The following is a 23,070-nucleotide window of genomic DNA, read 5'->3' on the forward strand; positions in this document are numbered from 1 at the left end:
AGGAACTATTCAAGTCACATGTACAATTTTATGTAACTTCAGTCTGTCATGCATTTTTCATCTGTTTTTAAATGTTTTATTTTCTTCTCTGTAGCTCTACCTCAGTTTACTGTCACTCCTCAAGACAGAACAGTGATTGAGGGACAAACTGTTGACTTCCCTTGTGAAGCACAAGGCTATCCCCAGCCTGTTATTGCCTGGACGAAAGGAGGTAAGTTTGTTCTGTTTTTACTTTTAAATTAGTCATATACTTTAGTTTTTATTTTAGAATCACTCATGAATTGAAAGGGAGTATGTGTATATGTGTTATATTGTTTTAGATGCTTCCATCCCTGTTGAAGGAGACAGGGTTCCTCTTACTCTGCTTCAACTAGAAAAATCAAGATGTCCAACAGTAGCTAGTTGCCCAAGTTTGTCATGTATTCAGTAAAAGGAGTCAACAACATATCTGTCTCCATAATAGATTCCTAGTAATGAATATTTAAGAGATGTGAGACAAATCACATGTGGCAATACCTATCACTGCCCGTTTAGTACAAAAGAAATCTAGCTGACCGTCGTTAGTTGGAGAACTGAAGTTACGTGAGGTGAATCTGTCCTCTGTGCTCTCTTCAGAAGCCAGATTAGTCTAAACTGTAACTAGCGTCATTATGATTTCTGTACAACGCATTCCTTTCACTCAGCGTAGATTGGCAGGAACCTTGGGATCCACTCCTCTGACTGCTTTATCAGATTGGGGCTGTGAAGACATTAAGCCAAATACAGTGGTAAGATATACTGTAGTGGATGTTTTATCAGTAAACAGATATTCCAGTTGGACCAAATGAAATAGCTCTAGTGGGCGAACCAACCATTAAGAAATTATGAATTATGTTAGATAAAGCAGATTTTTAACAAACACGTTATCATTTTGATGCTGGTAATGTCCCTGTTTCTCCCTTTACCAGGGTTGCTCCAATCAAATGGAATGTCCAGAGAGGAAGAAAAGGGCGCACACACTGTTGTGCCTTTTATTTCTTTTTACTATGTTACATTGCAGTTTTTCAGGATTGAATATGTTTTTCTATTGGTTCTCTAGATGGCAGATATGGTGAATTGTGAATGTATTACTATGTGGTAATATAACAGTAATGCCTGTTGGCATTCTTCTTATGGTGCCTTGTTGTTGGGATGCTTTATCATGCTCCTTAAATGAAAATATCTATTTCTACCACAAAAATAGAAGTGGAAAAGATCAGGAATATGTCCTGTGTGCATATGCTTATGTGTGTGTGTGTGTGAGTTCATATATGTAAAGGTTTTTAACTCTTTTTTTCCTTTTTGAGATACTTCTAATTTTGCCAATGTTTTATCAAATTATAGATTTTTCTAGATTTCCCTTTTTCTGAAATAGACTATTTTATTTTGTACTGGTATAAAAAGCAAATATTATTGTGTTTCAGGAGGCCAGTTGTCTGTTGACAGAAGACATTTAGTTCTGTCCTCTGGAACCTTAAGGATTTCCAGGGTTGCTCTGCATGATCAGGGACAATACGAATGCCAAGCTGTCAATATTATAGGATCTCAACAAACTGTTGTATACCTGACAGTGCAGCCTAGAGGTATGTTCTCCATGTACATATTTACAGCTGCTGAAAAAGTCAGATTTAAGCTTAGGCTAAAATATTCAATATTGTGCTTGATTTATTCTTTTCTTTTTGTAAAATGAAAAAATCGTAATTAATGGTATTAAATCTTTAATTTTAAGGGCATTATATTATATGTGAATATGAAGTAAGCTAGATTTGTCTTTGTTTAGAGTTAGAAAAGCTTTTGGGAAAGGTCTTGGATAGTGCATGGATTTTTCTTAATCTTTTCTGAATGTTACAATAATTTCTAGGCTGGTGTTTTTGAATTATAAGGTATCTTATAATTTGTTTTATAAATTGTGCATGTTGGACAATATGCCCTGTTTATAATCAAGGCACTTAGAGGCTACTCCTAAGCATGATCTTTTTTTTTTTTTTTTGATAAAAGCTTCTTAGAATAGCACTATATCTTTTGTCATTTAGGAAACTTGCTATCAAGGGCAGTACTAACATTTGACATTTCTGGTTGATACTTCTGACTACATCCATTTCTAGCTTTGAGGTGTTTTTAATAAATAACATATATGGATGCTTTTCAGTATTTGTGCAGGGTACCATTCCTTTAAAGCAGTCTGTTTTCTGTGAAAGAGTTTTATCTGATTTGCTGTTTTTTGTAAAGAATGGAGGCTTGCTTTGTGGGTGATTGCGTTATCATCTTTAGGAAAGTATTTTGTTTTCTGAAAATATTGCCTTTTTTTTTTCTGTGTGTATTTATAGTAATTTCTTATAAAACTATATGCAGTTAATTAGATAATACAGTTAACATAATGTTTTGCTGGGCAGAACAGAAACCTCTATTTTAAAACAGCAGAATGACCTTCACAATGAAATGTCTATCCTTATACTTTAAATAAACTAACACCGAAAAAAGTCCACCCCATTGTTCTTATGTTTTTCTCCATATTAATTATGAATAGGCTACTTTTAGGATTAAATAGAATCATGTTAGTAGTTATACTTTACTTAAACCTTTGATTGAAAACGTTTCTTGTTAGTGACCTCAGTTAGAACAGTATTTCAATACAAGGGGATCGTATTTAATCTCCCTGAGCTTATTTTTTTGTCAACGTTTTTCCATTGATTTCTGTTAGTTAAGAGTAATACTGGCCTTAAGGGAGATTAATCTGTTAAAGAATAGATTTTGTTCACCAATATAAAACTTTTAACTAAAATTCGGTAAAATGAATCTTGATTTTATAAAATTTTATAGTCCTCTGGCTGAGTTAAACTTCACTAAACATGAATAAAGATTGATAAAATCTGTGTAACTCAGGTTGCAAACTCCAGCTAAAGGTAGGAAATACAAGACTGAAGGTTTGATATACATCTTGAATTTAGATTTCTCCCTACATTCATTGCAATGTTATTTACAATTGTGTAATAAAGGAAAAATGGGCTCCAACAGAAGAATAACTAGCAGAAAAACTAATAGAATGAGAAGCCTCTGGGCTTCTAATAGCAAGGACTGTTCGTCTGAGGCATGTCTCATCAGTGTTTCTTTCTCCTTGGGCTCTGTGACTAAACCTGTATTAATGAATTAAATGATCTAGGGTCTGTTCACTGGTCCTTGTCACAACATGGTTCGCATCCACAGAGCTAAACTCGTATCTTCTATGCCAGATACCTGCATCTAGATTTTGTATTTGAAGTGTTTCCTGGGCCTGATAACCCCCACACATCATGTGCAGAAGAGCTTGATGGGCCAAAGCCCTGCCAAGGACCATCTGTTTTGTGTGTTCCTCATGATAGTATCTGAGTGCTGAATATAAATGTGGATGTGGAAGGAAATTAGGATAAAAAAAAAAAACAAACATTACTTTTCTTTACACTGGTTTTAGGTAGCTGTGTACTCTGTTCTCAGAATACTTAAAATTATAGGTCATGTTTTAATGTTTAAAGCCAAAGATTCTTTGATTTCAGATGTGCAGGAGTTCTGTGAATGCCTAGCGCTTCAGCAAATCTGGCTGTGGTGCTCACAGTTGGATGGGTTCTGGAAAGTTTTACTTCTGGCATCTGAGAAATCTCTGTTGTTATTTAAAAATATATACTTTGACAGAAGTTGATGGGATTTTCGTACTGATGACTTTGTTCAAATTTAGCTATTTAAATAAATTTTAGGACTTTTAGCTTAAAGAAACTTAGTGTTTTTGTCAGCTACTATCTTATATTGCTGGAACGGGATAATTGAAAAATCAGCCTGGAGCAGACATCAGGCATAAGGAATTTTATCTCTGAAGTAAAATTATAACTAGCTAAAAGCTTGCAAACAAATCAGGCTTAATAAACTGAGAGGATGGATAACTTAACAAATTCAACGGTGCTGACTTCTTTTTAGATCTTTTGTACAAGTTGTATTTTGTACCTTTTCAGTGTGTCATTTGTTTTTTCAGTGACTCCTGTATTTGCTAGCGTTCCTAGTGACATGACAGTAGAAGTTGGCACCAATGTTCAGATTCCATGCAGTGCTCAAGGAGAGCCGGAGCCAGTAATTACGTGGAATAAGGTAATACATATTTGTTTGATTGCTTCAGAAGGCCTTTCCATCTCTACCTAACTGCATATTTACAGGGCAAATTTGCAGATTATTGCTTGTTCTGGTGTCTGAAAATGTTACCTGAAGTTAGATCAGCAAATTTTATGTAATGCAAATTGTGTGTCTATGGATACCAAACTTGAATTATATATGTATGTATTGGTGCAAAACTTTGGAAACATTGTACAGACCAGCTTAAAATGCTTACCATAGGCCTTAAAAGGTCTTCATATTTCTGTGACAGTTGTAGGCAAATGTCTAATTAATGTTCACACTTCCAGTGACATTATGGGTATAAAGCCATAAAAAATACCGTATTGGCATTGATGAGTCCTTAGATACTGTTATGGCTTCAGCCAGGAAGTGTTTTGGTAACTTTTTGGTAAGCAATTTCCCTGTGGCAATTTTTAAAAATGCTTCCTCTAGTGGCGATACTGGAAATCACAGAGATGAAACTAATAAAAGTGAGAAATACCAGATAAAGCTTTCACTCTGTCTTTGCTTTCCATTGATGCAATGATAAATAGTTGTTTAGAGCAAGCGATTAGAAATGTCAGAATTCTCTGAGTGAAGTAAAAATGGGTTGCTAATGTTGATCTTCAAATTCCTTGATTATCTTCTTCTCTTCAGTTAATGATCACTTTAAAATACCTTAAATTAATGCTAAATGGATAGTGTATGAAGAATTGATATATATAGCTCTTTTCTGAGACATTTTTTAATTAATTTATTTTGAGTAAGCGAAAGTATATATACATTCTTAACAGGTGTTAAGGTGTGTCTTACTGTTTTTGTAGGTTAAAATTTCTGTAGTGAGGGCCTACAACCATTAAAATACATTCATTAATAATAATTAATGCTTTTTAAAGTAAATAAATTGTAGAATTTAGCTCTATATGCAAATCATCCTGTTACAGTGGCAGTGTTTGGGATTTTATGCACGTTTATGTATATCTATTTGGCTACTGCCTTGGTATACAACAATATAAATACAAAATATAATGTGAGTTCTTTCTGTTTACTAAGTCACTGTGAAAAAAAGGACAGAAAGAAAACACTAATTCAAGTTTGAAAGCAAAGAGTGGAAGAATGGACATATCAGAATAACTAAACACTATGCTTTGCTGCAGGATGGGGTACAGGTAACTGAAAGTGGAAAATTTCATGTTAGTCCAGAGGGATTTCTTACTATTCGTGATGTTGGAACAGCTGATGAAGGTCGTTATGAATGTGTTGCCCGGAATAGCATTGGATACTCCTCTGTCAGTATGGTGCTTAGCGTTAACGGTAAGGTTTATAAATCAGTAAGAGATACGAGTTAGATAATTAGTTTTATTCTAATTGTTTAATTGATCAGATGCAAAAAGTGGCTTCAGCATCAAATGCTGAATTCCTTGTCTTGTTTGTGTTTTTTCTTCTCCCATAATCCTCTCAATTTTTTCATTTAATTCAGGCAAATATCCACCCACAGATATGAGTAAAATGGGAATACATCAGCCAAAATATGTCTGAGACTTAAACTTCAAAGCAAACAGTGCTTTGGGCTCCAAATAGTCAGACTAGTCTCCTCTTGAGATATTATTTGAACCTATGAGATTTACTAATCAAATGCATAGTCTAATCTTTAGGGATAACTGGGCAAAAAGTCCTGTGGCATTTTTAAAGGGGAACTTACACCAATCAATTGAAAACTAAGTTGCAACCAAATGAAAGAATTCATAAAAGTCATAAAGATCTTAAGCTAAAGAAGAAAACAAAAAGAAAAGGAGAAAATATGAACTTATTCTAATTATTTCACAATAATAATGACAAATAATTAGTATTAATAATTAGTAGCTCACACTTAAGTTTCTTTTAGTGGACTGGATCAATCTATCCCTCTATCAAGAATAAGTTATTTGATTCAATCTGTAAATGTGATTTCTGAGATAAAAGTTACATGGCTTGGAGTTTTTGGAATTTCTCAGACGATTTCATCTCTACTTATGAAGTCTGCATATATAAAGGGAAGTCCAGAAAATTTGAGTTAATCTAGATTACTCTGGAGATGCACAGAAAAAGAGCTTTTTCGTTTTTAATGTTAATCAGATCTCAAAACAATCAGAGCTCTGAAAAATGAAACGTTGAAATCAGCTATAATCCCAAAGAAGCAAATTTCATTCATTTAGTGCAGATGTCAACTGCTGTTCCCCATCTACTGAAATTAGCAAACTGCAAAGTTCTGTGATAACTGAAGTACAATCTGCTGTATATAATTGAAATCTAGTGGGTTTTTTGTAAGCTGTACCATAAGCTTATAAAAGTGAAACTCCCCTTGATTCATCTCCACTCAGTCTACAACTGAACTAAAACTGCAGAAGATTTCTTATTAAAACAAGTAGTATATCTGATATTATTTCTATATGATTGCTAGGTAAATGAAGTTATCAAGAGAGTCAAGAGCTGTCAAGCAAGGAGGACAAATGGATAGATTATAAATATTGACATAGCCAGAAATGTTCTAAAAAACTTACATATGAAAATTTCTTTTAAACAATAACAGTCCATGTTTTATGAATGTTCCTAATATATTAAAATATTTTCATAACATTGAAATGGTGGAGTAGGTTTTACAGGTCAGCTTTAGTAGTGTTTTAAATAGGTTTTCTCTTACCATTTTCTTCTGTCCTTAACTGTTGTTTTGTAAAAGTCTCTGGATTAAGTTTAAGGCAGGGTATAAGTAGAATACATTTTCTTTGTTTTTAAAAAATGTTAGGCTATTTTTTAAAAACACATTGCCATTTTTCTTTCCTTTCCAAGAAAAAAATCTAATTATGTGAAAGACTTTCATGAGTACTATAACTTTTAACATTTATCAGTCTAGAAACTGAGCCACTAGTAGCAAATACTTCAAACAAAAATAAAGCATCGTGTAGTTAACCTCTGACCAAAGTTTATGATTCAACCCAGCTGTGCCCAGTCAAACCCAATCATAAAGATAGCTCTACTGAACACATACCTAAAGTGAACACTGAGATTACACCTGTAGCAGACAGTGCTAAGGAAGGTAACCAGGCACTGGATTTTTATAAGCTATAATGCTAACGCATTAAAAATGGTTCATGGCACACAAGCACTCTCTGAAACAACTGAAACTATGGATTACCTTGTAATTAGCATGGATCAAGGACTACTGCAGTTGCACACTGTGGAAAAGATCACTCTGTTTTGGATGCTGAGAGAGTGTGTTGTTCCTGCATCAGCTGGCCTTGGGGCAGTTGCAGCCTTACAGTGCCAGGGACCATTTCCTTTGACAGTGTAGATGGTCAAGTTTGATTGCCCAGGTCCAGACTCTCCAACTCATACGGACACAGCTTAAGCTGCCAGTTAAAAGGAATAGTTAGATATTGCTTGGAAGAGAAAAAAATGTCATGGAAAAACTTGTAAACAACAGTTTTATGTCAGCTGTTTTTGTACAGCTGTTGATTTTATTCCAGTGTATTTGCTTTGGACTTTTTTCCTACTTTAACCTTCTTCCTGTGTGACTTTTCCAATCTAAACACTCTCTCTGGAAATTGTTAGCTGTTGCCCCTGGATCTGGTAGTTCTTGGTTTAGGGTAAAAGGAAGGTTATTAGCCTTAGATATGTTGTATAAACATCCAGCTGCAATGGAAAACTTTATAAAAAGGCAGATGACTGGACCTATGCATTAGTGAGTTAGTTACTAGTATTATGAAGACTCATAAATAGCCTTCAAGCATGTGATTTTTTTAACCTAGTATTATAAAGCTAAAAAATATTAAAGTAGAAAACAAAAGCGTGATCAAAATAAATAAAAGATTTATAACCCTTTAAAATTTATGTGTATTCTTTCCCAAAGAAAACTAAGAATAGGAGCAGTATTGATTAGCTATTTGGGAATATATAGTATTTGGGTTTTTTTGAGTTATGCTTTTCTGTGTTTTATTCATTTTTTAAAAACAGTCTTCAATTTCTGTGATATATTTGTAAGTGTGTGTTAAAAGGCAAAATTAAGTCTGTAAATAAGTTACTCTGATTGCAATGTCTTCCTGGTAACCTCTTAAATTCCTACACTGATTTCAGAACTTAATTCAGTACTAATTGAAATCAATGGGAATACTTCCATTGATTTCAGTGGATATATATAGATCAGGCTCTTGATTCCAACACATGAAAGCTAGTAGCATGCTCCACCATAAAAACTCTTAATAATCATTCATTTTTTACTCTGGTCGTTTTTATTTGTAGGACTAAATAATGTATACTTAAACCATCTTGGGCATTTATCCTCGCATTATTTTATTTTAGAATTATAAGCAAACTGACTTCTTAACTGATATTAACAAGAGTCCTTAATTTTGCTACACTGTAATATGCTTTGATAGAATTCTGAAACAGTTAAGAATTTTATACTTGGTATACTAAAACTTAAAGAACAGGGGTTTACTTTGTGCAACTGAAATGATGTCATGTCTAGACTCTGTTTTATAGAAGTATCTTTTTGTGTGTGGTGATTTTTGCAATAATATATCAATTCCTGTTTCTGTAGTTCCTAATGTCAGTCGAAATGGAGATCCATTTGTACAGACATCAATTGTGGAAGCAATTGCAACCGTTGACAGAGCAATAAATTCAACACGAACGCATTTATTTGACAGGTATGCCCTTCTTTTTTTAATTGCAAAATTAAAATTAATTTTGAGTATGCTAAAGAAATGGAACAATTAATAAACAAGAAACCATTTTATTATTTAAATATCAGTGTTCTCATCTGGATAGTTCTGAGAATACTAGCAGTTTAGCGTGTAAAGACTCCTACTCTTTCAGCGCTAAGTTGCGGAGACTGAATTTTTGTGTGTCAAGATCTTTATTCATTGCTACAGTTTTTCTGGGTAAACAATGTGTTTTAAAGGCTACTAAATGTTTAATACCATGTTCTTTTATTAAAAAAAAATATATATATATTTCTTTTTTGCCTTCCATTTTGAGATGAGCAGCCAAGGTATGTTCTAATCATGTCAAGTTGCAGAATTTTTACAACAATATATTGTTGTTACTTTGTAACGCCTGTGTACACTTACTGTTTTTTTTTCAAATTATTTATTAGTCGTCCTCGCTCGCCAAATGATTTACTAGCCTTATTTCGATACCCAAGAGATCCATACACTGTTGAGCAAGCAAGAGCTGGGGAAATATTTGAAAGGACATTACAGCTTATTCAAGATCATGTACAAGATGGTCTAATGGTTGACCTGAATGGAACAAGTCAGTACTCTTTCCTTATTTTTTCTATGTTGCAGTATATTTGTCCTCTTAAGTCATAATATTTCAAACAATTAATTTTCAGAGTATGGGTGCCAACTGCGGAACCATTACATTGGAATCAGTAGAGTATTTGACTTTGCAGAACTTTACCAAATATATGTTTGCCCAATTCAGTCCTTGATTTGCGCATTGTTGCATGTTTTAACTCAATTTGTTTGACCTCTGCTAGTAAGAGTATGGGTTTTTTTGTTCCTCATGTTGACATATTAGGGAAAAGTTGATGTTCAGATTCTTCTGCTGGCCAAAGTTGGTATATCTAAACTGCATAATGCTTCCTGTCTGTTAACTGACTATATATTAGTTCAAAATTCATTAAGACTACTGTTTTTTACCAAAACAGGCCTTTCTCTTATGTATTAAGAAGAATCAGTATTTTATTGCTATTTCTTTAAATAAGAGCTTTCATTACTTGCATGCTTTAGTGAGGAGAAAAGATGATATAGCAAGAGTTTTGCGTATTTTACAAAACAAGGTTTCCTCATGTACCACAGTGGTATTAAAGAATGAGTCGCCAAAAATTCTTTGAAGTACAGTATTGAACTAAGATAGCTATTTCCTTGAACTCTGTTCTGATACAATAAGAAATACAGTTTTTGCTGCATTTTGTGTTTGTGTTTTTGCTTTATTTTTCATAAATAGCAGAAAAAAACGTTAAGGTTTGATATTTTCTACCTTTTAGTTACTGAACTCCCAAGTTTAAATTCATAAAGTCCAGCTGGAGAGTATACAACTAATGTGTGTAGATATTTGTGTGGATATGCTTGAGACATAGGATTAAAGCATTTGGAAATAATGACAGAGTTTTAGGAGAGCTTTTGAGACTTGAGACCTTGCCAAAAGCTACACTGAAAATCTAGAGGAAATATTTTTACTTGCTGTATTTCTTTTGATGTTTATAATTGAGCATTTATTGTTACTTCCGAAAACTTTAACTCTGACCCTGAACTAGGCGAATTTTTATAAGACTAAAGCCTGCAAGCTTTGTGGAGTAGTGTAATATCTACTAATAAGAGAAGCTTCCTGCTCATTATTAGAGCTGAGCAAATAATTTGTGATGAATAGTTTACCACAAAAATGTATTCAAAATTCTTTGAAGACTTGTGTTTTATAAGAGCGACCAAATTTAATTTGGTTCTCTGATTAGATGCATATGGAAGCGTATTGAATGTAATACTAACAAAATGCAATGCAACAGCTGAGATATGACATCTGATGTGTAAGAATTCCTTAATTGCTTTTCACTAAGATTCATAATAGCAAAAATAATCATTCTGAGGTTTACCAAAAATTAGCGTAAGTGCATACAAAGGCAATTTTGTGATACTGGAAATTCTGTTCACAACCAGAGCTTGCTTGAGACGTACAAAATCCATAGAAACTTGGCTTTTAGGGAAACCGGAACAGTAAAATAAATCTGTTTTTATTTAAACAATCTAATGCTCATTTTTTAATACTCATACTTCTCCTTATTTGGTTATATTTCAAAATGTAAAGCCCAATGAAAGGTGTTATTTACGTGTTTTACCTTTAGAATATTTGAGAAACTTGACAATTTCATATTCAGACACTTTTTATGTAAAATCTTGGAGTATCCCAAAGAAGGATGATGAAGCCAAATTCTTCTCAGGCGTACAAGACTATATAACAAGGGGTATGGCCATAAACTGCTGCTTGGAAGGTTCATGTTGGATGTTAGAAAACACTTTCTCACTAAGAGACTATGCCGCACTGGAACAACTTACCTGGAAAGGTTGTGGAGTCTCAGTCTTTGGAGGCTTTTGAGACTGCTAGACAAACATATAGCTGAGCTGTGTTTAGGTGAGAGGTCCCTTTCCATCAGTATTTCTGTGAGCCAATGAACATGTTCCTTGCAGTTTGAAAAAATATAGTTAATGTTACGTGAATTGAGCTAGGCAGCTTCTAGCCCTGGGAATGCTTGGAGGCCAGCATTTTAGAAAACAGAGCCAGAGTTAGTGCCTGCAATGCATGGGGTAATTGAAGGCCTGAGACTGACATTTGTAATAACCTTCACTCTGATCAGAAAGCCATCATATTTAATCTGTAGATGAGGGGTCTCATCCCACATGAACAACTTCTGACCAGAGAAGCTGAGAGCCTTTTCTTTTAAATTGATAATGAAGGCCATTCCATCCAAAAGTTTCACAGTTGAGTTTTGCTTGCAACTTCATTTCAGAAGTACGGGTGGAAACCAGAATAGCCACAGCAGACAAACATTTATCTAAAGACTACGTGAACAGCAATCATAAGAAGAGAATTTAATGATAAAGGAAGGTCATTTAAAAAAGATGTTACTGAAAAGGAGAGATGTTTTCCTGGGTGTAGTTTTAGAATTGAACTGCCCTAGTTACCAGCATATTATTATATAATATCAATAAAATCCCCAAAGAGCATATTGTGCCACATTACCCAGTGGCACTTAACTGGTTTTGCTCTGTAGTTTAGTCTTCTGTTTCCTCGTCTGGAGGATTCCATAAAATAATATGTGTATTTCTACAAGAACAGGTTAGTTTTGTGCCAAGCAAGCACTAGATCTCTAATATCTTTGCTTCCACTTGTAAAATGTTCCAGAGTACATACTTATCAGAAACTGAGTAAACACAGAGCAGCATGGTGGAAGGAGCAGGGCATGACTCTAGTCCCCTGCTGAACATATGTTGATGCCAAGTTGTCCTTTCTCTGTGCCCAGCTGATATAAGGTGCTCAGCTATGAGCAGTTCCAGTCCAGTTCAAGGCAAAGGCAAAGAGAGGGCTTCAGCTGGATTGTTTGAAATTGCCCTGAATTATAGCAATTGATAGAGTGCAGTAGTGTATCTAGGGCATATTTATGTGTTGAATATAGATAAGGCATGCCATAAATGACCTCAGGATTGAAAGGAGTATTTACTGACAGTGTGAAGCTAATCTGCACCCACCTCTTGCAGTATTGAGTTTAGTTCATATTCTTGAGTGGTTACCATGAAGGTGAGAACCCCATGAGCCTGTGCGAACACAGTACCCCTATACACTCACCTATTTCCTTTTTCCCTTCTGCTCATTCAGTTTTACTTCTGCCTGCAAGCTTTCCAGATCAAGAACCATGGTATGATGGTTCCTGATTAGCTAAAAGTGCATCTACATTGTGAAATATTCTAGCTCCTGGGTTCCCCTCCCAGATCCTGATACCTGGCTCATCCACACAATATGTCCATTCATTCACTCAAGGTGTGTCTATGTTTTGGATCAGCAGGGCCCACTTGAAATGAGTCTTCCTGATGTCCCGACTTACTGTGCTTTGGTTTGAGTTGTCATGTGATCTCGAAGAATGTGGATTCTTTCAAGTCATACAAAAGGAAAAATGTGATCCAAGACTGCATTCAGTCCATGATACCAGAGTAGAGCTTTTCTGAAGTAAATCTGCTGCTATCATACAATGCATACAGCATGCATGTCTGTTTCTCAGCACAAAAACTATCACTCTACAGACACGTTTCCATTGCTCCACATAAAGTTGATGATGTAGATCAGCCCAAATCAATTTCTTTTTTTTGTTGAAATTAAGCCCAGGTGCATTCCTAAGGAAAATTCACTTTAAGAATCACTCCTAATAGGCGTCATGGACGAGACCCAGCCTGACTGGGTTCCTTCTTCTGGGTTCCTTCAGTCATCCAACACTGTACCATAAGGCCTTTATCTTCAGTCCTTCCACATGCTGCCATACCACTGCAGAGATCACGAAACACATCATACCCTCAATTTGAAACCATAAAAATGCTACTCTTATGAGGTGCAGGATATATTATTGAATCCCTCTGAACTGAGAAAAAGCTGCAAGGAAGTGCTAAGTACGTGTTCGTCTCAGGAGTGAATGGTATGAATCCCAGAGGAAACCTGCGTGCAGTGCTATTCAAACACTAGTTTACTTTAGAGTGGCGGATCCTGAGTAATGTGGATGTGAATTGCTTCATACCACTTGGCCTAGAGATCACTCCTAAATTGCCCTAGGTGATTTTCTTTGACTTTTCTGGTTGATTTTTTTTCCTTACAATTCTGAAACTTTCACTGTAATAATAATAATTAAAAAAAGTAATACCTTTAGTAAATGATCAGGTCTCCAAAGATGAAGTTTTGAAATTTATATAAATTTTACTAAGATTTTATTAAACGTTTTACTGACATAGGGAACATTTTCCAATTCTTCTCAGTGAGAGATTATTATTTCTGAAAGTATGTCCACCTTCCTAGGTCATCAAATAGGAAATGAGCTGTCTTTGTGAACATTTTATAGAAGTTTTGCTTGAACTAGCATTTTACAAAATTATCTTCTGACTTAAGAGTAGTAGGTTGTTGTTCAAATGACCTAATAGCCTAAATAAATATACATAGGTGATTGTTCTTTTTAAACATTAGTGATATTTAATAATGTAGAAAATATATCACAAAAATTCTTGATCTTTGAGGGCTGTGAATCTAATTTCTTTCTACCTGTCTTCTGGTTTCAGGTTATCACTATAATGACCTTGTATCCCCACAGTACTTGAACCTAATAGCTAATCTCTCAGGCTGTACAGCTCATCGGCGAGTGAACAATTGCTCAGATATGTGCTTTCACCAGAAGTACAGGACACATGATGGAACTTGCAACAACCTGCAGCATCCAATGTGGGGTGCTTCTCTGACAGCCTTTGAACGTCTGTTAAAATCAGTCTATGAAAATGGATTTAATTTACCTCGAGGAATTGAACCCAAGAGACTCTCCAATGGATACGCACTCCCAATGCCTCGCTTGGTTTCAACTACTCTGATTGGAACTGAAACGATAACTCCTGATGATCAGTATACTCACATGTTGATGCAGTGGGGTCAGTTTCTTGACCATGATCTTGACCTCACAGTTGCCGCACTAAGCGAGGCCAGATTTTCGGATGGTCAACACTGCAGTTCAGTTTGTACAAACGATCCTCCATGCTTTTCTATCATGATACCACCAAATGATCCCAGAGTTAGAAACGGTGCACGCTGCATGTTTTTTGTGCGCTCCAGTCCAGTTTGTGGAAGTGGCATGACATCTCTCCTAATGAATTCTGTGTACCCGCGAGAACAAATCAACCAGCTCACTTCATATATTGATGCATCCAATGTATATGGCAGTTCAGACCACGAAGCACTAGAAATCAGAGACTTGGCAAGTCAAAGGGGTCTTCTGAGACAGGGCATTGTACAGAGATCTGGCAAGCCTCTTCTTCCGTTTGCTACTGGTCCACCAACAGAGTGTATGAGAGATGAAAATGAGAGTCCAATTCCTTGCTTTTTAGCTGGTGATCAGCGTTCTAATGAACAACTGGGTCTTACCAGTATCCATACATTGTGGTTTAGAGAACACAACAGAATTGCCACAGAGCTACTGAAACTCAATCCGCATTGGGATGGTGACACAATATATCATGAAACACGTAAAATTGTTGGTGCAGAAATGCAGCACATAACATTTAGTCACTGGCTGCCTAAGATCTTTGGAGAGGTAGGCATGAAGATGCTTGGCGAATATAAAGGTTATGATCCCAGTGTTAATTCTGGCATAACTAATGAGTTTGCAACTGCCGCTTTTAGGTTTGGTCACACACTCATTAATCCTTTTCTGTATCGGCTGGATGAAAATTTTGAACCTATTCCACAAGGCCCTCTACCTCTTCATAAGGCATTCTTCTCTCCATTTCGGATTGTAAATGAAGGAGGCATTGATCCACTTCTAAGGGGATTGTTTGGTGTTGCTGGTAAGATGCGTGTCCCATCACAGTTACTCAATACAGAATTAACAGAAAGACTCTTCTCGATGGCACGTACTGTGGCTTTAGATCTGGCAGCTATGAATATTCAGAGAGGCAGAGATCATGGAATTCCTCCCTACCATGATTTTAGAGTTTACTGTAATCTTTCTTCAGCTCAGACTTTTGAAGATCTGAAAAATGAAATTAAGAATCCTGAAATCAGGGAGAAACTTAGCAGGTGAGCCTAAGGTGAAGAAAAGCAATTATGTACCTGTGCATGTTAAAATAGTAATTAAATGTCTTATCTAGAAGAAAACATTTGTTAAGAAAGGGGTAAAGTGATTTTTCAAGAAATTTCCACTGGTATCAGGAAACAGATGCGGAAAATTCCCACAGGCAGTTAATTTCTCCACTTCTAGATCTCTGTGAACAACATGAAGTTAACACAGACTATGTTCATGAAAGTATTAATTTGAAATATCTGTTTTTATATTATCAAATAAGAATATTATTTTAGTAGAAACATGTATTTAATGCCGATCTCATGCAAGCATTTATAATTTTAGTTTCGTCCATTGCATACACTGAATAAAAGTAGCAGGAATATAGCTGAACATGGTTCACTATATTTTTTGTGTGTGCAACTTTTCACCACAAATAATCTGTCCTTCTTTAAAAGTATCAATGTTTGAAAATAAGTCTTATGTTAACTGCCATCTCTAGATAACCTATACAAAATCAAAGGCAGAGAAAGAGGCTTAGCTAGAGTAAAAGAGAAAGTGTACAGAGTAGCAGGAAGGAGAAGCTACTGTAAAGGAACATGTGAGGAATCAGAAGAGAGAGCTACTGGAAGAAAGAGATTTGTGGGACAGACTTGTAGATGTCCCATGATGTTGCTTAGATATATAATTCACATTGCAGGGTTTCTTGCATATACCCCATAGGTTATCCACACACGATGTAGTAATGTCTTTGTCACTTACACTGCAAGTTATTCAAATCTCTTGCCCTTAGTTTTGCCATATCCTCATTATTTTGTAAATATATATCATTTAATACTAAATATTTGTGTTTTTCTTCTTACAGGTTGTATGGCTCACCACTGAACATAGATCTATTTCCCGCTCTAATGGTAGAAGACTTAGTTCCAGGAAGCCGCCTGGGGCCGACTTTGATGTGTCTGTTAAGCACACAGTTTAGGCGTATTAGGGATGGAGACAGGTAAACTGAAATACAATGAAAAACAGAAGTAATTTTAAATAGAGGTTGCTTAATAGCAGTTACAATGTCTTGCTTCAAAATCAAACCTCATTTTTCACTTTCATATATGATTTTAACATAGCTTTGAAAAGATTAAGAGTACTGGTTTTGAACTATATAAAAGGCTGTGATTAATTTATTTTTAAAATCTCTTACTTTTTATGGTGAATATATCATGCTAAGCTCCAAAAAGCACCACAGTCAGCACATGCTGATTAAGCATGAGACTGGGAGCTAGAAATTAATGAGTTTCCTTTTACTATTTATTCAAGTTAGTTAACCACCTGCTCTGCTTTTTTTTTTTTTTTTTCAGAGTGGGTATTCCTTGTTCACTTTCAGTTGTATTTAATTTACATTGGATAAAGACTGAGGTGTGCAAGATTGGACTGTTGGCCAGCTGTCTCCGTTGGCACTATAGTGGTCTTTCTGAGAGAGCTGGATAAAAGCTCCAAGGAAATCTGCAATTTTAGTACCTATGGGCATGCTTCATTTTGCAGCCATAAATCACTTTAGAGACCCCCCACTGAAAAATAAGGTTAAAAAAGGAACTTCTGAGCACTTGAATAGGTTTCTGAGTATCCATTATCTCTTATCTGATAGTTAGATAACTATCTAACTATCAGTTATCTACCAAACTAGTACCAAACAGCTAAATGCCTTCAGAGAAATATTTATCCAATGAGACTGAATAGAGCAATAACATCTTGTTAATTTGTTCAATTGGAAGTATCCAGGAACTGGTAGTTCCTGCAATGAGTATAGTCTTATCTTTGATTCATCTTCATAAAAAGAAGAAATAAATGTCCTCACAGTACTTGACCAGTGTCAGGCTATTCTGATGTGCAAGCTAGTCTTATCAGTCAGTGAGTTGGTCTCCTCATCATATTAGGAAGTAGCTGCTTTGCCTGGCAGGTGCATCAGAACGCCTTGTTCCTTCAAAAAAAAATGATGGAAGGCTCCAACTCTACTCAGTTACGACTATAAATTTTCCATTCCAATCAATGAAAAATATTTAACTAGCAAAATAAAGCTTTGGTGGGCTTTGTCATTTTATGCACTTATTTTTGAAATTAGAGGTTTGTTTACGCAGCTCTTGAAGCATTAGAAATGGTGGCAGAGCATGCCAATTTGCAGACTTTCAAAGATTGCTCCAAGCTGCTATTTATTTTCTCAGCTCCCTAATATATCTAGGACATACATACCAAATCCACAGGTGCATATTAAAAAGAAGGCCAAAAGTCCATGTCCAAGTAGGATGACTTCAGTTCAGGCTGGATATTACAGTTAAGGAAAAAGCTATCAAGAATGTAGTGGGGGTACTGACATTTATTGTAGTTTACTGGGAAGAACAGTTAGGTGAAGAGAGATGAAACAATTCACCTAGTGGAAGTGTGTCTCCACTGATAGCAAAAGGAAGTGAGAATGACTAGCTTAGATTTTTAGGGTTACTTTTTTCATGTGTGAAATTAGGAGAGATTAATCTCTTCCAAATACAGGAATGCATATACCTAGTCACCTGAAGGGGAAAGAAAAGCTATTTAAAGAACTGAGATTTAAAAATCTCTTTAAGATGTGTAATTTACTTGGATTCTATGATCTTCCTTTTTTTTCCTCTACTATAAAGACTAAATTATTTTGTTGGCAAAGGAATTGTGATTGGGACTTTTCCACTGTCTGTACTAGTAAGCATGTTTTGGCAAAGTATTATCCCTGTATATGACCCCAATACATATTTCTGCACAAATGATCTGTGTGCAAAAAGTGTATTAAAAGCAGGAAATGTATGCCGGGAACTCAGTTTGATAATTGATCTTAAATTACTTTACATACAAGTTGAGTAACTTTTCATTCTCCATTCCCATAGTACCTGGAATAAGAAAATGCTGATTGTTATTGTCACAGCACCTAGAAATCTTTATTTAATTTCAGCACTCTGTATTCATTCAGAAGTCTGAAAATCAACATTTCGCTCATTTTAACATCATTAATGAACTAGAATCCCAATTTCTGCATAGCATGAGGGTAGAAAGACTGATGCTGATTAGTCCCAGCCTAGTGAAAGAAAAATAGAGGAAGAATTAGGCAAATAGATTTCATTCAATTTATCTAATATAATTTACTTTACATGAGTTATAAAATTGCTATGTAAGATAGTATAAAAGCTTTTTCCTTCCACAGTGAGTATTACAAGTCTTATTGTATGTTTCTTTGTAAAATTTTCTTACATAAAATCTGTCTAAAAATTAAGCTGTGAAACATAAAACTCTACAGTTGATCTGCTTGGAAGTAGAGGGAGTAAAAGCAGAAATATGAGTAGTAAGAGCTCCAGATTGCTGATGACAACAAGTACTTTTTTTTTCTCCCTGAAACAGCATTTAGGAGATATATGAAAACATTGAATATTTAGGAAATGGGATTGTGCTGTCCAAAATATATAGATGTTTTGAAGTGACGTGCCAGCAAATAGTAAAATATTATTAGACATAATGAAAACAACTCTCACTTTGAAAAGCCTTTAGAATGGACAGACGATCCAAGTTGTCAACACCATGCAAAACAAATGTACCTGTTCAGGGAAAACGAGTGATGTTTGAAGTGAGCCTAACTTCTTCTGAAGATGGAAATACATAGTTCAGAATTCCAAAATCTGTTTTTCTGGTCCCAGTGCTTGGGGTTGCATTATCCACTGTCCAATGTATGCATGACAGTGATGCAATAAGTAGGTAAGATAAAATTTGTTGACCATTCTTCTAGGTTTACTGTAAAATTATTATTGATTTTTTGTTTAAGTTTAAAGAGCATCCTACTTAATTTTGGTTGAAGTAGACGAAAAACTACTAATTTAGCAATATAACTTTACAGTTTTGTGAGATGTAAACAATATTGCAATAAGCGATTCCTCTATGTTAAAATAGCATAAAATGTTTTCAGATCCTGGACAGTCACTTAAAATGTTTCATTATACAAGGGCTGGCTTGTTTTTTGTAGTGATGTATTATTTATATTTTCTTTTGATAACAGGATTTTTGCCTATATGAAAAGTAAAAGATATATTCCAAAAATATAGGATTTCCTACTTGAATTGAAGTTTACTGAGCATATATTAATAAGTCTATTGATTAGTGTAGTTATTAAAATAGATTTAAAGATAAAAAATCCATAGTAAACTTAACAACCTCTGTTATCTTAGTAATAAAATAGGTGTAGACTAGCTATTCTTCTAATCTCCTCAGCAATTCTATCAGGACACTAGGAAAATTTTCTGGAGAAAGATATTTACAGTAATGTAAGGCTTTACTTTAAGGGACCTTAAGGATGCAATTCAGTTTCCTAAATTCAGCAGTCTGGTGCCAAATGTCTAGTTTTACATGTCCCAAGGTACCCAAGACATCTAAATGGGGCCAGAAAAGATGTCAAATTATCTGTGGAAGACTCAGGCCCTTTTAGAGTGGCAGCTGAAGGCAGTGGGGGTGTGTGAAGTGACGCCGAACAGTTGCGCTGAGGCCTCTGAATCACTCTCTGAGGTACAAAAATATGAAGTTCTCTTGAGAACGGGGTGCAAAGAATGCATACAGCATTGTAAGATATCTGGAAAACTACACATAAAAATGTTATTCTTTTTTCACTAGCCTAATCTGTCTAAGAACTTGTCTTTTCTGTGAGATTACAGGTTATGGTATGAGAACCCAGGTGTGTTCACTCCTGCTCAGCTCACTCAGATCAAGCAGACGTCTCTTGCCAGAGTTTTGTGTGACAATGGTGACAACATAACCAGGGTACAACGTGATGTCTTTAAGGTGGCTGAATTCCCGCATGGATATAGTAGCTGTGAAGATATTCCTAAGCTGGACCTCAGGATGTGGCAAGATTGTTGTGAAGGTCTGTATGCAGGTGGATTTGGGTGTATTATACCCACTTTATTTATTTTATATTTATCTTATTTTAATAAGATATGTAGCTTTTTCAGTTTTTATTAAGATATTTTGCATGGTTAAAAATTCAAACCTAGAGCATAGACCATTACTTTTTAACTTCCCCATAGAAGAAAAACGGTGAGAACGATTCTTGTGTACTGAAGTGTCTTCTTTGAGGAGTTGTCCTTTCATCTGCCATTGTACCAAGAGTTGGATTCTGTATCACTGCTGATCAGTCGTGGTGTTGAACTATGTCAGCTTTTGGGATAAACATTTTATCTTCATTCATTTCAAAGTCTAGAAGAGAGAGGTAGAATAATATTCCTTGTTTATTAATAAAGGATGAAGATTTAAAACAGTTACCACAATCGTTTAATTACTGATTGTGCCATATCTTCTATGAAATAGACATATTCTAAACATAGCATAGATTGGAGCACCTAGAAGATGTAGATAACTGCTTTCCCGTTGTCTTCCTTTTGTGGATAAATATTCATGTTCGTTGTCCTCTTCAGGATTTAGGACAGTGGGATTTTTTTCTTCAGAACAGACTTTTTTCTCGAGAAACAGGGTTTAGATAGCACACAAGAAGCAGAAGACACTAAGAGTCCTGTGTTACTCTGCAGCCAATATCTTGGCCTCTAACTCACTTCCCATACAGACTTTATGCATGACCTCTATTTAGCCATCAGCATATCAGACTTTGCTGCATCTTTAGCATAGTTAGAAGATCTTCTTAAGAGAAACTTGTGGGTCATAAAGGTTGGGTGAATTCCATTATTTGGAGCAGCATCAAAAACAACATACTTAGGGAATAAATGACATCTTCTTTGTGAGCTCTTCTTGGCATTAGTGTTATTACCTTCTCTTGATGAAGCATGGACATCATCTTCACATTATCTATGTATTAGAGAATATTCATATGTTAAGATTCTTGGGAGTTCATTCTTGTCATCCGACTGGAAAATGGTTTAAATTTATGCAGCTTGAGAAGTCATACAAACAACATTATTCTTGACTCTAAAGGGCAAAGTTTCTTCCAAAACTATTTTGAAAGATTGTTTTTGATTCTTAAATGTCTACCTGCCTTATGGTTTTTATTCCTCTGTGTAGAAACCTGATCTAAAAGTTGCCTGTTTGTCATATATTTTAATATTTAAAATATTAATTGGTATATTTGCATTTCATGATAGAGCCATCATTTTACAGATCTAGAATTTTTCCTTTGACACTTCTGTCATCTCTCCTCCATAGAGGAAATATTTATCTTAGAAACCTTATACACATGATAATATTAAAGGACAATAAATCATTCCTTTAGAACTGAGCTCTTCGGTCACGATACATCAGATATTTTCGTCATCTTGCTGGAGTTGGCAGCTGTTATCCATAGGATTTTGTTGACATCGTTATTGAAACAGGAAAAAATATATCCAACTGAGATGTCACAGCTATCTTTCCTGTCATGACAGCAAGGTTCAAATGTTGTTTGCTGAAGGCTGAGTGTCAGTAGAATTACTGCTTTTTATTAAAGGGAAAAATGCGTTCAGATTTTTATGGACAGTAATGCTGTGATTATATATCAAATGAAAACTGCCACAGTTGGTAAGACTAAACTTCATTTAGCATTGTATCCTGTCTACTGTAGTGATCAACAGTAGATAAGCATACTGCTTAAACTACTGCTGATAAAAATTTTAGAGAAATGATTATTCTGTATTATTATCTCCCATACAAAATTCAGGCTCATTTTTTTGCTGCATTTGCAAACTGTTATCAATCTTGACATATTTAAAATTTTTATGTCAAGCTGTATCTAAAATACTAAAAGGATTTAAAAATTATTTCTACCAATTAAAGATAATGTGTTTGAATGCTGTATTGTCTTGTCTAGTAAACAACTCTTTGAATAGTAAATCATTGGATAATAAAATTCTTCCCAGGAAGACTTGGTTCAAATTGGTTGTTATCTTTGTAAGGATACTGGAAGAAATGAATACTAAGTTTTTAATGAAAACTTGTGCAATTTTCCCCAGATGTCATTTCATTCGGGTCTTGCCATAATATTTGCCATGTTTTTTTTAAGTTATTCAGATTTAAAAAAACATCTTTACCATTTTTTTCTCTCCAGATTGATGGTTACGGCTTGTGACACTCTAAGATACAGTTAAAGTATTGCCATTTTATTTACACAAGACAAAGTCTTTCAGTATCTCTTCAAAATAAGTATAACGTATGCCAGAATCATTAAGAGAAAATCAGTTATCACTCTTCAAGTGTTCACCTGTAAACAAATTAATCTTATTCTGTCAGTTCAGGATAAGTTCACTTTGACACTGCTCATGCAACTTCGCAGGCAGATTCACAAATACATTAGTTACATCAATTCGTACAAATTGTAAAGCTATTTTGTAAAATTATGTGTTGATTCTCTGAATATTATGTTATCACTGAGCCTTCTAGAACAGATGTTATTCTTGGAAGGTCTTTAGAGTATTGAGCCATTCAACAGTCTAGCATGTACTTGCATTCAAAAGTGTTACTACCAGAGAGGAGTACTGAATTCAATACAGTTAGGCAACTGCCAGGCAAAAAAGTAAGTAACTAAGGTACTTAAGAAATTATCTATCTGTGTTCCCTTCTTC

At 35.0% G+C, this 23,070-nt stretch overlaps 1 protein-coding gene across 3 annotated transcripts in view; it reads left to right on the forward strand.

Moving 5' to 3' along the window:
* PXDN (peroxidasin) overlaps positions 1–23,070 on the forward strand; it is an 87,163-nt gene that overhangs the window by 48,993 nt on the left and 15,100 nt on the right. For all 3 annotated transcript variants that reach the window (XM_068937262.1, XM_068937264.1, XM_068937263.1), the window contains 9 exons: positions 95–211; positions 1,443–1,601; positions 4,019–4,131; positions 5,292–5,448; positions 8,711–8,819; positions 9,269–9,426; positions 13,986–15,489; positions 16,338–16,472; positions 20,182–20,390. In XM_068937262.1, the coding sequence (XP_068793363.1) occupies positions 95–211; positions 1,443–1,601; positions 4,019–4,131; positions 5,292–5,448; positions 8,711–8,819; positions 9,269–9,426; positions 13,986–15,489; positions 16,338–16,472; positions 20,182–20,390 (2,661 nt within the window). The remainder of the gene's footprint in view (positions 1–94; positions 212–1,442; positions 1,602–4,018; positions 4,132–5,291; positions 5,449–8,710; positions 8,820–9,268; positions 9,427–13,985; positions 15,490–16,337; positions 16,473–20,181; positions 20,391–23,070) is intronic.

Source organism: Struthio camelus, chromosome 3 (assembly GCF_040807025.1).
Source record: "Struthio camelus isolate bStrCam1 chromosome 3, bStrCam1.hap1, whole genome shotgun sequence".
NCBI classification, from domain to species: domain Eukaryota; kingdom Metazoa; phylum Chordata; class Aves; order Struthioniformes; family Struthionidae; genus Struthio; species Struthio camelus.